At 40.7% G+C, this 13,492-nt stretch overlaps 2 protein-coding genes across 3 annotated transcripts in view; both read right to left on the reverse strand.

Annotated features, from left to right (window-relative positions):
- Nucleotides 1-459: 459 nt before the first annotated feature.
- On the reverse strand, nucleotides 460-10,670 carry rbbp5 (retinoblastoma binding protein 5). 2 transcript variants are annotated; one of them, XM_086087971.1, is made up of 14 exons: nucleotides 10,528-10,670; nucleotides 9,866-9,891; nucleotides 9,600-9,772; nucleotides 8,667-8,807; nucleotides 7,604-7,766; nucleotides 7,411-7,520; nucleotides 6,259-6,378; nucleotides 5,987-6,140; nucleotides 5,840-5,911; nucleotides 4,590-4,707; nucleotides 3,744-3,813; nucleotides 3,364-3,599; nucleotides 2,905-2,982; nucleotides 460-1,008 (listed from the first exon to the last, which is right to left on the reverse strand). In XM_086087971.1, the coding sequence occupies exons 1-14, from the start codon at nucleotides 10,544-10,546 to the stop codon at nucleotides 956-958; spliced, it is 1,533 nt and encodes a 510-aa protein (XP_085944097.1). In that variant the 5' UTR covers nucleotides 10,547-10,670; the 3' UTR covers nucleotides 460-955. The 2 variants fall into 2 exon arrangements, with proteins under 2 accessions (XP_085944097.1, XP_085944096.1); XM_086087970.1 differs by having other exon boundaries at nucleotides 2,731-2,982.
- Nucleotides 10,671-10,846: 176 nt separating this feature from the next.
- Nucleotides 10,847-13,492, reverse strand: part of cenpp (centromere protein P) — a 68,606-nt gene continuing 65,960 nt past the window's right edge. The window contains exons 7-9 of the mRNA XM_086086145.1: nucleotides 12,286-12,365; nucleotides 12,107-12,198; nucleotides 10,847-12,037 (exon numbers count right to left, since the gene is read on the reverse strand). Of these exons, the coding sequence (XP_085942271.1) occupies nucleotides 11,910-12,037; nucleotides 12,107-12,198; nucleotides 12,286-12,365 (300 nt within the window). The 3' untranslated portion in view covers nucleotides 10,847-11,909. The remainder of the gene's footprint in view (nucleotides 12,038-12,106; nucleotides 12,199-12,285; nucleotides 12,366-13,492) is intronic.

Here is a 13,492-nt window from a genome sequence, read left to right on the forward strand (position 1 = left end):
TGCACATATTTAACAATAACATGCATTATTTGTTTTACACAATTGAAACATTTGACAATTAAATACGTTTGTAATGTATCTAAGAACATATACGGACATTGTCACAAATATTTGGTGAAGACTACTTTAATTTTGGTAAATTATTTAACTCTGAAGCAAAGCGCTTTCCGTTCTGTCCCACAGGCGAATCGTTGACTTGACGTGTTGCTTTGATTGACAGACTGACCAGCGAATCCCCGTCACGTATGCCACAAAAACACGCCTACTCCACTCTGATTGGCCACGGTTTTGTCAGGACGGCTCTTCCGTGTTTTTTTCTTTTCTTCCTGTCATAATCCCGAAGTGGAACCGTCTCGTTGATCATATGATCAATGAGTAATGTTTGCCCTCGAGTGGGATAAACCCACCCTCATGAGTGTTTTGTTTTCAGAGAGAAGACCAGATAACATGTCCCTGGAATGAATGATTATTTAAGGCTCACATTTATTTTCTATGCACACATTATGGTATGTTCCTTATAGCTCATACCAATAGTGGAAAGATTGAGTGGTTTTGAAAAAAACTGGTTTTTCACACCTTGAAACTGGTAACTAGTCCATGCCTACTGTAGTATTATTTTTCTTACAATTTAATTCATCTAGTGGCATTTCCATTCATTCACAAATTGAGACAATGGCTTGTTCACAATCAAGTTTGACAAACTAAACACATGGTTTCGGATTATTTATAATTCAAAAATGTTTTAATCTGTATAAAAACAACAAGATAGATCACACACACACACACTACTATCACAATCCTATACAAGACGAACCGTACAGAGGACGCGTGATCCCGACTGTCGGTGGATCTGAGGCGCGGGAGTTTCCCGCTTGTGACAAAAGTGGAAAGAGCACATTTTCTTGCTTGCTTACAATCTGTACATGACAGCAGGATTTTTGCGTGTCTCGTGGCCTCAGTCGATGCCTCCGATGTCGTGCTGCTTGTATGTTTGAGTCGCCAGCGTCCCTGCAATGGGGGAAAACGTCACTTGTCAGGCGCCAGTTGCCGACACGTGCGAGAAAAAGCCATTGTTGAAGCGGAGTTAGTCCATTGCAGGGAACAAAAAAGGACAGGAAGTGTGCAGCACACCTAACAAGGCCAAAGGAGCGAGGCGGGAGCGGGAGCGGGACCAGGAGGGCCAAGCGGGAACGGGAGCAGCCAATCATCATTGACATCAATTAGTGTTGTTGGAGGTTTTGGAAAGTCATAAAAACACAGTCTGGACACACGAGGCCTGCACGACACCGACTTGGACGATGTTTGTAGTTACAAACACTGAATACTTCATTAGGTACACCCTCCAATGCCGGGGTGGGCAAACTTTTGCAAACCCTGGACATGTTTATTTCCTTTCATAACTTCAGCTGTGCATCGTCTACCCCCCCCAAAAAAAATTAATGGAAGTCACAATTATTAACATGTCTGACAAAGTTCTGTTTTAGTGCAAATCTTGTTGAAAGTGTGGATTTTATTTGGTTACAGTCCGCTTGCACAGGGGCCAAATGGAATCCACCACATTCAGCAGCTTGAGAATGCGGTTTGTGACTTGCATTACCGCAAACCTACAGGAATGGAATGTAACAAGGCCTGGAACGTTTAACGTTTTCCCAAATCCGATGTCACGAGAATGCGCAGGTGTACCTAATCAAGTGGCCAATGTCTCAGACTGTGGCTTTAGACCAGGCAGAGTTCTCAAACGTATTCGGTCCAAGAAGCCCTCACAGGGTCGACATTTTTCCGAAGACCCCCTCATTATCCTATAATGAACACGGGGACCCCAAATGCCATTACAAGGAATTTTGGACAAAATTTAACAAAAACAAATGTTTATTTTTTTTTTGAGAAAAAAGTTATGAGAGAAAAAATGTGATCTTTACTGAACAAAAATGTATTTGACCAGGATAAAACGTTGTATTTATACGAGAATAATCTGGTAACAGTTGAGTTAGTCTCAGAATATTTATTGAAATCTAAATTCTGAATGCTAAATTAATTTAAAAGTTTCATATTTTTGAGGACAAAATGAAATTGTGTTACAATAAATGTATATTTTATTTTAAATAAAAAAATGATAATTTCATGGTAATAAAGTTATATTTTTAATTTTTAGCAAAATCGTATTGTCAGGATAAAAAACTATCATCTCACTAGAATAAATTCATATTGCCCCCCCCCCCTCCCCAAAGCAAAGCTTTATTCCCGTAATAATGCGACTTTTGAAAAAAAAAAAAAAAGTGCCAAGTCGAGGAAACACGTCAAGTTTAACATGCTTAAATAGTAGTAGGCTGTTTATGTCTACATTTGTTTCATTTTTTTCAGAAATAATTATTGATCAAAAGCAACGTACATTTTTGAAATTATCATTACTTTTGACCATTGTGAGTTTCCTTTCATCAGCATGGACGCCAACAATTTTGTCCACGTGTGGCGAGTTTGTTTTGAAATGATACGACATGCTTGACATCAAATGATTTTGTTTTTGTTGTATGATTTGGACCCCAGTTTGAGAACAACTTCTTTGGGGAGCCGAAGGAAACTTGTTATTGTTTGGGCTGGGGTGGGGGTGGGGGGGGGGGCAGCACAGGGGAGACAGACGAAGCCGTCAATCAGCCGAGCTTAGTGGAGCAGAAGGAGCAGCAGGACCAGCACAGCGCCCCCTGTCAGCTACAGGGGCAATGACACGCTTACCTGTGGCCAGGCCCCCCTCTGCCCTGCCCTTCATCCCTCCTCCTCCTCCTCCTCCTCCTCCTCCTCCTCCTCCTCCTCCTCCTGGGCCAGAGCTGCCCAGGACCTCCATGGCGAAGGGTGGCCGCTCGCCCCCCCTGTAGGGCTTGGGCCTGAAGGGGAAGTCTTTGTCTTTACCTTTAGAGCCTTTGGGCCGACCCGCCGCCTTCTTCTTTGACTTGCTGTCGCCCTTCACGCCCAGCAGGGGGTGCACCTCTGCAAGAGAAACAATCGCCACTTCGATTCGAGGATTCAAACCACTCTCCTTGAAATGGTGCTGCTGTTTTGGTTAGCGACAGACAAAGCTACCTTTTCAACCCTAACCCAATAGAACAAAACTGTTTATGTGCCTTAATGGGTGCTGCTGTTTTGGTGAATAAAAGAACTGCTGCCTCTTAAATGTCCTTTGTTCTCACTATCTTGCGTACACAAATCTCCAAACAAGAGTAAAGCTGACACATGAAAAGTAAAAAACTAAACCACATAATGTTGGCCAACTGTTCGGCGAGCTTGATGCTAATATATAATATAGGTGTTCACATGACCCATGACAAATTCCTTTCTTGAGGGGTTTAACTTGCGGTTCAAACTTCTTACCATCAACCGGCACCCCCTGCAGTTCGATGTTGGTAGTGCGTGCCTTCTTCTTGGCCGGCGCTCCGTCGGACGACGGCGGCCGCTGCTTCTTGTCGCCTCCCGTCTGCGTCTCCTCGGCGGCCCCCGTCTGCGGCGTGGAGTCGGGCGGGGGGCCGAAAGGGTTCTCCTCGGGGTCCTCCACTTCGGGGGCGATGGGAAGGTACAACAGAGCCTTGTAATCCTCCAGCTCTTCGTCGCTGCCGGAAGCACACCAAGACACGAAGGATGTGATGAAGGTTCAAATTGGCGGAGGTCTGCACGCTGCCATTCTCGTTGCCGCCGAAGGTGTTAAAACCCGAGCGCGTCACGTGTATCGGAGTTGCTGACGCCGTCTTCCTCACCTGCTGCAAAAAGCCACGATGGGGTCCACCGTGGTGACGTCCACCTCCTCGTCCTCGGCCGCGTCCGCACCTGCCACGTCAGCGAAACGTCACCAGTTACAACCACGTACGTGAGCGTGTTGCGATGACGGCACGCATGCAAATATGTTCAGATATCGCAACAGGCCGTCACTGTCTATGGAGGACCAAAACTGCCAACATAAAAAAAAATTAAAATAAATAAAAAAAGTGAAAATAAAAACGGATATAAAAAATATAATTCAAAAATTAAGTTAAAAAAATATATATAAATGAAAAAAATATATATATTCATTATTTTGTACTTAATTTTTTAAATAATATTTTCAGTTATTTAAAAAAAGTTTTTTTTATTTAATTTTGGCAGTTTTGGTCCTCCATAACTATCAGGGTTTCTGCTGGCATTTAAAATTTAAGGGCGCCCATCTCGGCCTCATTTTGGGACACTCGTGGCACAAAAAGCTCTCACATCATGAAAATGTTTACTGTCTGACCACTATTAGATTCGTTGGCTTGTTTTAACTTGCAATTGGAAACAGTTGCAAGTCACTCTTGAAATAGTCAACAATTTTATTTTTTAAGGATTTTTAAATGGATCAATTTTGGTTACTTTGCAACCAAGCACTTCTGATTTAGAAGTTTCACGGGGAATGTGCGCGCCAAGTTGATCCATTTAGGCAAGCGGGTTCCAGTCAAACAAATGCCATTATCAGAAATCCCATCATTAACTTGACTCGAAAGCAATCCGATGTTTAAAACTAGCTTTCAAACTTGATGCAAAGCTTGTTTACCAGGTTGTTTCCCCCCCCCCCCCAAAAAGTGTTGTACCTGTCTGCTCGGGTTCACTCTTGTCCTCGTCTTCAATGTCAAACTCAGACTCGCGCTCCTCGTACTCGACGTTCTCGTCCAGCTCTTTGAAGTCCGGCGCAAAAGCGCTCCAGTTTTCCTGCAGATGAAAAGCAGCAGTTTGGCATTTAAACCAGCGTTACAGTTTTGGAGATGTGCCACCGCCGTATTATTAACTTTTCATTCCTACTAACGAGATCTGAACAATTATCATGCCGGCCGATATTACTGTAAATGCTGTTCCGTGTTGGGAGCGCAGCGGAATGATACACTTGCGCCGTACGTCCAACAGATGGCGCTCTGACTCAATTCAATTCAAGCCAGTGGTTCTCAAATGGGGGTGCGTGCGATTTTAAAATACATTTAAAAAAGTATATGTAAATATTTCTTAAAATAATACGTTCATAAAACGAATTTCATATTCAGTAGGCTATTCAATCTCCGTGTCCTAAAAACTCAGCATCTCCCCCATAACAGAATGGTTTGACCCAACTTGTCATAATGCCACCGAGAATCACCTGCCAATCATTTGAAAACTTTATTTAAAATTCAGTTCATTCTTTCGTTTTGAGAACAGAGCTTTACTATGATCCCAAAAGATGACACTTTATGTTTATAATCATTTGTATGTGCACAAATCTATATTTATAATTAAATTATTTCCTTCTTTCTTTCTTTTCTAAATTTAATTATAGCTTTTTATTTCCAAATAGTTCAAACGCAAATAAAGTTCCAAAGTTTAATAATTCAGACAACGATGGAACAGCACTCGGTTGAATGTTTTTTTCAGAATCAGAAATGCTTTGGCTGAAAAAACATTTCCCGGGGTACGTCACTGGAAAAAGGTGCAATAAGCATCGTTCATTGTCTCCCTTGTTGAACGGACGTATAAATATCGGCAACTTTTCCAACAACAATGGTGGGTTACCGTGTTACATTTGTGCTGCTCAGCATGATATTGCTTTTACAAGCAAGGACGAATATTCTTGCTCAGGTGAGAGTGGACATTTAGGGCATATCTGTTGTTTTAAATAAAAATAAATAAATAAATAAAACACACTAGTATATACAGTATATAGATATTTTGGCCCACTGGTGGTTTGGGACCATTGTGTTAATAACAGATGTTATTTTATTCAGGATATACTTTCTTTTTATGAATCAGACGATGAATGCGTTACCGGATTTTTTTTCCTGGCAAAATGTGGGAATGTGCAGGCCCTGCTACTAACCACTTGGTTTTGGGCCCAGATGGACACCACTCCGCTCGAAATGGAGGCGATGATGGGTCGCACGGGATGCCACTGGACACGGGGGGAAGAGGAAGGTCACATGACTGCAACGCGTGTGCAGCAAGACAACGCCGGCGAGGTCCTTACGGCCACGTCCAGCAGCAGCTCCCCTCGGGTGCCGTGCAGGATCTTCACCAGGTTGCCGATGCTCTTCTCCCAGATGTACAGGGCGTGCTGGCGGGCCGAGCCGGCAACGATGTACTCGCCGTCCCCGGAGAAGCAGCAGCGCTTCCACGGAGTCCTGGACGTTGGGACCGGAACGGCGGCAGATGGTAAAAGACGCGGCAAAAGGCGGCTTTGTGTCACCCGATTGACCTTTGGCACGCAAACGGTCAAAGTTCGGGAAATTCAGAAGGCACCTGTTGACCAGGTCTTGGAGCTTCTGCATGGGTTCCGGCTCGCCGTCGCGGCCGCAGGTCAGAATCTCCCTGCCGTCGTAAACCCGGATGATGCGGTCGGCCGTGTTGATGAGGAAGCAGCTGCAAAGGCAGACGAGTACAAAAGGAGGTTGAAAAAAAATGACATTACTTTAAGATAATATCATGTCTTCATGATTGTAAATTAGAATTGATTTGACTTTTTTAAATTGTCATATTGTTTTCTTCCATTTTTTTAGGTGACCGTTTTGACACGTGTTTCATTAGTTTCGTGTCCCTGGTATTTGTTTGATCTATTACATGTACTGTTTTTTTGCTATGTTGTTCATAAAAATTATACAGATGAAGTTCAATTGGAATTGTGTTTTTTTCCTTATTTTTATTCATTTACTTTATTATATTTTAACCGTTTTTATTTTTATTACATAAAATTGTTTAACAATGACTTTCGAACATGATTTTAAAAATGCATTTTAAACTACTGCACCAGAATTTCTTTCATTTTATTATTTTTTACTTAATTGTATATATTAATGACGTTTTTTGTATGTTCTGCCCTCTAAAATCAAGAAGAAATTAGCCACTAACTCAAATAATTTTCTTAATTAATCCATCAATCTTGAAGGTGTGCTTGTATTATGAAAACCTTAACTAACAGATATTTGAAGATGTAATACAATTATCCATTTTATGTACTGTATCTATGTATTTTAATTTTTTATATATTATTTGTATGATTTTTTTTAAACTGATTGAAATTATTTGTGTAAAAAGTAATGTGATTATCAATATTTTGGGAAAATGTAGAAAAGAAAAATAATAATAAAAACGGCAAATATATAAATACATGCAATTGAATTTAAAAAAAACGGAACCAGAAATAATACGTTTTAAGACCCAATGATGTGTCATCTTGCCTGCAATTTTTTTTTTTTGTATATATTTTTTAACGTTTTGATTTGGATTTTTTTTCCTAATAAACTTCATCTTTAAATCTGTATTAAGAAATACTACTAATAACAATATTGATATATTTTTGGGAAAAATATTGAAACAAATAGTGAGACTATTTTTTAAAAAGTGATACGAATTCAAAGCAAAGACGCTTGACTGTCCAATGTTGCGTCCTCTCACCTGCCCTTGCGTGCAAATTCAATGGATTTGATGGCGGTGGTGTTGCTGGTGCCAGTGGTCACCCGGAATGACGCCACCAGGTCCTGAGTGTCTGTGTTCAACACCAGAATCTGCACCACGCAAGCATTTCTTTATCAACACGTCACTCGCCAAAGAAAGCGATCCACGCGTCCGGCTGTCTCCGCTGGCTGACCTTTCCTTTGGCGTTGCCGGTGTAGATGTACTCGCCCCGCCTGTCGAAGGCCGCCACCACGTTCAGGTCCGAGTCGTCGTCCACGGGCAGGACCACGTGTTTGGAGTCGGACAGTGTGAGCAGCACCGGCGCCGACTTCATGGGACACACCAGCACTTTATCCCTATGGATGGAGCGTTGATGTTTGTGCGTGTGCGGCCGTGTTGACAATTATTGCCCCTTTTGCAATTTCAAACGCAATGGCGTAGCAACATTCCCCAGGGGCCCCAAGCAAGAAGATCGGGGGCCCCGGCGGCCATTCGTAGCATACGTAGTGCATCATTTTAAAATTGCACATCTGTATCTTCAATAAACAATCACCATTAATTGTGCTTCATTCAAGTGACTTGTTTTGTTTTAGTTTGTTTAACTTGAGCAAGAATCCTTCTAAGTGAGCCAGAAAACAGGAAAATAAAATTACAAATTGCATGGTTGTAAAAAAGGGGGAAAAAGCCATACCTTGATCATTTTTTGATAGAAAAAAAAAAATCACTATACATGGTCTTTTTTTTATATATATTATATATAAAAAAGCCTTACTATAAGTATACATGGCTTTTTTTTTATATTAAAATAAATAAATAAACAAACAAATAAATAAAGCCTTACTACATGGTCTTTTTATTTTATTTTTTTTTATAAATAAAAGCTTTACTACTATTCATGTTCATTTACAAAAAAATAATAATAAAATACTCAAACTTTCTATAGTTTTTTTTTTTTAGGTTTTGTTTTTAAGGAACCGCCCCCCACCTGACTCAGGGAATTTGAGATGGTCAGTTGTCATTGCTGCACTGCTCATGGGAAGATTATGTGGTTTGTGTCAAATCTGTGTGCCCTCTGGGGCCCCCCGCTGGCTAAAGGGCCCCAAGCAATTGCCCGCCTTCCTAATGGCAAGCCACGCCTCTGATCAAAACGTTTAGCACCGCGTAACAGTTTGAAAAAGGGTTCGCTGCCCAAGAACCAACAACATGACCGAAGTGCAGCGTTCCTTAGACGTACTTGTCTCTCCTGGTAGACTTACATGTCTCTGGGGTGGCACTGCAGCTTGAGGATGGGCGAGGGGAAGCGGAAACGCTGGTCGCAGTCGCCCGTCAGCACGTCCCATTGTGACACAATGTTGTCCGTGGACGCGCTCACCACCTTGTGGCCGTCTCGACTCCAACTACAAGTCAGTTTGTTGCACAACATTAGCTTGCATCAAAATCCAAAGAAACAGGAGAATTGTGGTTGTTTTTGTTGTTGTTGTCCTTACAGTTAAAGTGGAAAAACGCGAATGTAAGTTCAAACGTAGGGCTGCTCGAATATGGGGAAAATAATAATCACAATTATTTTGGCAATAATTGAAATCACGATTATTCAAAAGACAATTTTTTGGTAGAAAACAAGAAAATGTTTAAGCATTAAAAAAATATTAAGACCAATAAAAAAAAAAATTAACACTAGAATTATGTAAGTTTATTTTGGACCAAACTGAATTTATGATAATATATATTTATGTTGGCAAAAAACTTGAGAGTTGGAATGCAGCTTGTGCACTGTGCAGTAGGACGATCATTTATTTTATGTTTAAACATAAAAAAATATATATTAAGACAAATAAAATTCTTTGAAACACTATAATTATGCAAGTTCCTTTTGGATGAACCAAAATGTATTAGTTATTTTAAAAAAAAGTGCAAATGTATAAATTTAAACAAAAAAAAGTATTAATAATCTTTTTTTAACAATTATGCTTATTTTGTAATTGTAGAGTGTAATAATTGAAATTGTAATTGAATTTCGATTAATTGCACTGCCCTCAAACGTAAATAAATTCACGAGTTAAATATTCAACCATTCAACAACATCACCTTTACGTTGCTATTGTTGCTGCTTGCTTTTTGCTTTTTATGCTTTCACACAAAGTTGGCACAGCAGAAACTGATAGACACGAGTGTCTGGTTGCGTGTCTCACCATAAGGAGCAGACGGGGTGTATGTGTGCGCTGATGATTTTGGCGATGCCGCGAGTCAGGAAGTCCCAGATGACGATGCGGCCGTCGTTGCAGCCCACCGCCAGGAGGGTCCCCCAGCGGTTGAAGGTGCAGGTGAGGGCCATGCTGATGCAGTCCAGCGTTCCATCTGCCTCCTGACGAAATGCAATCAAAACGGGAGACAAACCACGGTTACAACAGCCCGCCAACATTTTGTGTACAGTCTGTTGTCCGTGCATTTGTTTTACCTCGGGATAGTTCTGCCCAAAAGATTCTAGGAAAGAAAAAAACAGGAAGAAATAAGCATGGACAGTGGACACACATTAAACAGATTCTCAACATGATTCCAAGGAGCAAATTATCAACACGACGTACTTTATATTTAGTAGCTAGTTGCTTTATTTATCATGTGTAGGAAAGAGCAGTTCTGTCTACTGCACGCTGCTTGAAAACAATTACAGACATTATAACAAATAAATGTGAACGCACTAAATAGAAGACTACACAAAGGAGGTGGTTGCAATGTAAAATTTACACGTAACGATTTATAGAAACAAAAGAAGCAAGTGACCATTTTTATTTTCTCAGTAAAAGTTTTTGAATGGTGCATAAGAGGGAGAATTAAAATACCGGAACATTAAATGAATATATTTGACTGATATGAAATAAATACAAGATCACTATGCATTCAGTTTTTATAGGCTACCAAGTTTACACTGTAAAACATAACATATAAAATACTTATCAAGTACGCGTGTTATTTCAGTAAGAATATCAGAAAACTCCATTTGCGACAATTTAACGCAGTTTTACGAGCGTAGCTAGCTAACAATGCTAACCACAACAAACACATCGCAATTTTGAGGAAAGACGCGATAACTGCAAGCAAGCAAGAGTTTTCTTTACTTACCGAGCAGTTCGAGATTCATTGTGGAACGAACGGAGGTCCAGCGATATCCAAGAACTTGATTTTGATAAATATTCCCTAGAATCTTTAATCGTATTTTCACTTCAGTCGTTTCGACCCGGGAGACCCGCCGAGCCTGCAGCAAGGACCCCAAACACTGCGACCAAGAATATGCCTGAACCAAGTAAAATCACAATGGTGGCTAATAGCGAGATTATGTCCAGATTTCTCTCTTTCTACTTTAAAACTCACGATATCATATAATTTGTCAAAATATATACATCCTCAAATTTGTATTCGTTTATTTTTTTATTACATGTCACAATGCTACCGGATACACCATAAAGGACCCAGAACAATGCCACCAAGGAATATGCCAGAACAGAAAACATTTATGGGCGGCTGGCGAACAACCATTACAAGTCAACACATTTAGAAACTTTATAATTTATTTGTAGACCATTAATTTATTTTAATGACTCTGTTATTCAAGTTTTCAGTCGTGTGTATAATTTGTTTCTACAAGGGAGCTCAGCAATGAACAATGCGACCAAGAAAATGATTGGAAAAAAACAAACAAGCTCCAATTTACAAATAACTAACCCTTGCTTTAAACTTTTCACTTATTTTACTGTTGATTTCTAAGATAACATTAACACATGAATTCATAATTTTAAAGTGACACGGTGTAATGTTTAGCACCATCTAGTGGTGAACCAATCATTTGTTAAAACACACTATTGATTTCAATAATATGCCAAAAATATGTTCTATCACATCGATGTACATTCAAAAAAATATATAATCATAGGTCTAGTAATCACTAATTATATTACATAGGCTGACATGTTTTGTTGCCATCTTCCTGCTACAGATACCGGAAGGACAACTTGCGAACGTAGTTGCTCAATGGCCGCTGCTTACTTTGCACAGTTGGGACCTGCAGGTCGTGATGGAGTCCCGTGATTTGGGCTCCCGCCGCTTGTCCCCTTCTGCTTGGCAAGCTATTACTTTATTAATATATATAATTTTTTTACTAGCTTCTCCTGCTAGCCACTCCGGCCAAATCCGTCTCACTCTGTCTTCCGTGTCGCTCACCGGGATTCTCGCCGGCCGTCAAGTCGCCGTCGCTCGCTCACGCCATATAAGAATGGATGTTAGGCTCGCTTTGGCTGCATTCCATTATTTAGTGACATCTAGTGGTGAACTTTTACACATCCATCCACCCATCCTTTTAATTCTTTATATTTACTTTAATTGCCATTACTGTATGTTTATGAAAAGGGCAATATTATAGAGTTCTACTTTCCTTAATAAAAAAAATATGACAATAATTTGTGTTGCTTTTTTTGGCAGTTTTCACAGGCATTTCCATCATTATTCATTTAATCAGTAATGAGTCCCACTGCTCTGATGACCTCCTCCAAGGCAGCTTCGGGCCCCAGCAGCCTCAATAGGCTGTGGAAGGCCTCGCCGGCGCTACCTATAGCCTGAGACGGGAACTGCTGCAAAGCTGTTGGACACAATTATTCACGTTGTAAATAATGAATCAACGTTATCATGTGTTTCTTCTGCATCTCACCTCTATCTGGGATCTTTGTGAGCAGATCCAGTTTTCGGGTGACTTCGCCTTCCTTGGACACGCCCACAGACCAGCGAACCAGGAATGTGCAGCTGACGTGAAAAGGAAAGGGGACGGAAATGTTTCAAAGTGGCACCAAGAACAAGGACAAGTCTATTCAAATGGTTTTTTTTTGTTACCCTGGGAGATCAGGATGATGAAGAGTCAGCAACGACCAGTTGCAACCGGCGGGAACACACGCCACACGACCATATTTGGCCTACAAACAAAAATACACATAATTCATATTTTACACACATACATATGAATATAATACAGAGGTGGCAAATCCAGGTCCAGAAAGTAAAATCCCTGCCACAGTTTGGCATTAGCCCCAGGTGCTAGCTAGCTAGCTCCCATGGTGCTCGTTTACCTGCTAGTGAGCTAGCTAGCTAGCTAGGTAGCTAGCATCAGGTCCTAAAGCCAAACTGTGGCAGGGTTTTTACTTTCTGGACCTGGATTTGCCACCCCTGAGACAGTGGCACGCGTACATATACAATACATACAAACATACGCACAATGATTACATACAGGTACACAAACAAACACGTACACACAGTACATGTGAATTACACGTGCACAACACACGTTTGAAAAGGCTGAAAAGTGTGAGAAGTAGTTTCCGCCCTGCATTGAGTGTTTGTGCGAGTCACCAGCAGGGGGCGTCACAAGCCAGTTTGAAGGCAATCAAGGGGCGAGCAGAGGAAGAAGGGAGGAAGACGAAGGAGGGCTGAAGCTTTTCTGAAGCTTCTTCCCCTCTCTTATACTTTTTCTTTTCCAAGCTGAAATGCGAGATCAACGCCGACTCGGCACTTTTACGTTTATGACAACATTTGGAAAGTCCATCAGACAACACGAGAACCAGAAGAAGAAGAAAAAGAAAAGTAGAAGAACAAGAGGAAGAACGCACGTGTGTGTGTGGGTGTGTGTTGTATCATCACAACATGTGTCCCTAATATTTGGACCCCTCAGGCCACATGTTGAAAATTGTAGTATGTGTTTCCAAGCCGCAAATATTTATTTGTGTTTATGTTGCAAAGAGGAAGCTCGTACTTTCACAATAAGATTTTTTAAACATGTCTATTGTAGACGGATGCACGTAAAAAAATAAATAAAAAAAAAGACGGAAAAAAACCAAAACAAAACAAAAAGCCACATATGGGTGAGTCGTACTGACCTGCATTTACAACCAAAATTCAAATATGACTTTATTGTGTACAGGAATGTTCAATTATTTTTCTCATCCAATCAGATTTCAACCTCCACATGTTGCCATGTCAAATCTAATCTCCGTTAGTTGTGCTGGCCCACATCACTTCAAGTATATCATCGATGACATCATCATTT

The sequence above is a fragment of the Leptonotus elevatus genome, chromosome 10 (genome assembly GCF_054856555.1).
Source record: "Leptonotus elevatus isolate MCC_2025b chromosome 10, RoL_Lele_1.0, whole genome shotgun sequence".
NCBI lineage: Eukaryota > Metazoa > Chordata > Actinopteri > Syngnathiformes > Syngnathidae > Leptonotus > Leptonotus elevatus.

Bases quoted from the DNA above. Each gene is read 5' to 3' on its own strand.
- rbbp5 (XM_086087970.1), bottom strand. The intron at 7,767-8,666 runs GTAAGTCTACCA...CTCCATCCATAG, and splicing joins CAGTGCCACCCCAGAGACAT to GGATAAAGTGCTGGTGTGTC. The intron at 7,521-7,603 runs GTCAGCCAGCGG...TGCGTGGTGCAG, and splicing joins CCGGCAACGCCAAAGGAAAG to ATTCTGGTGTTGAACACAGA.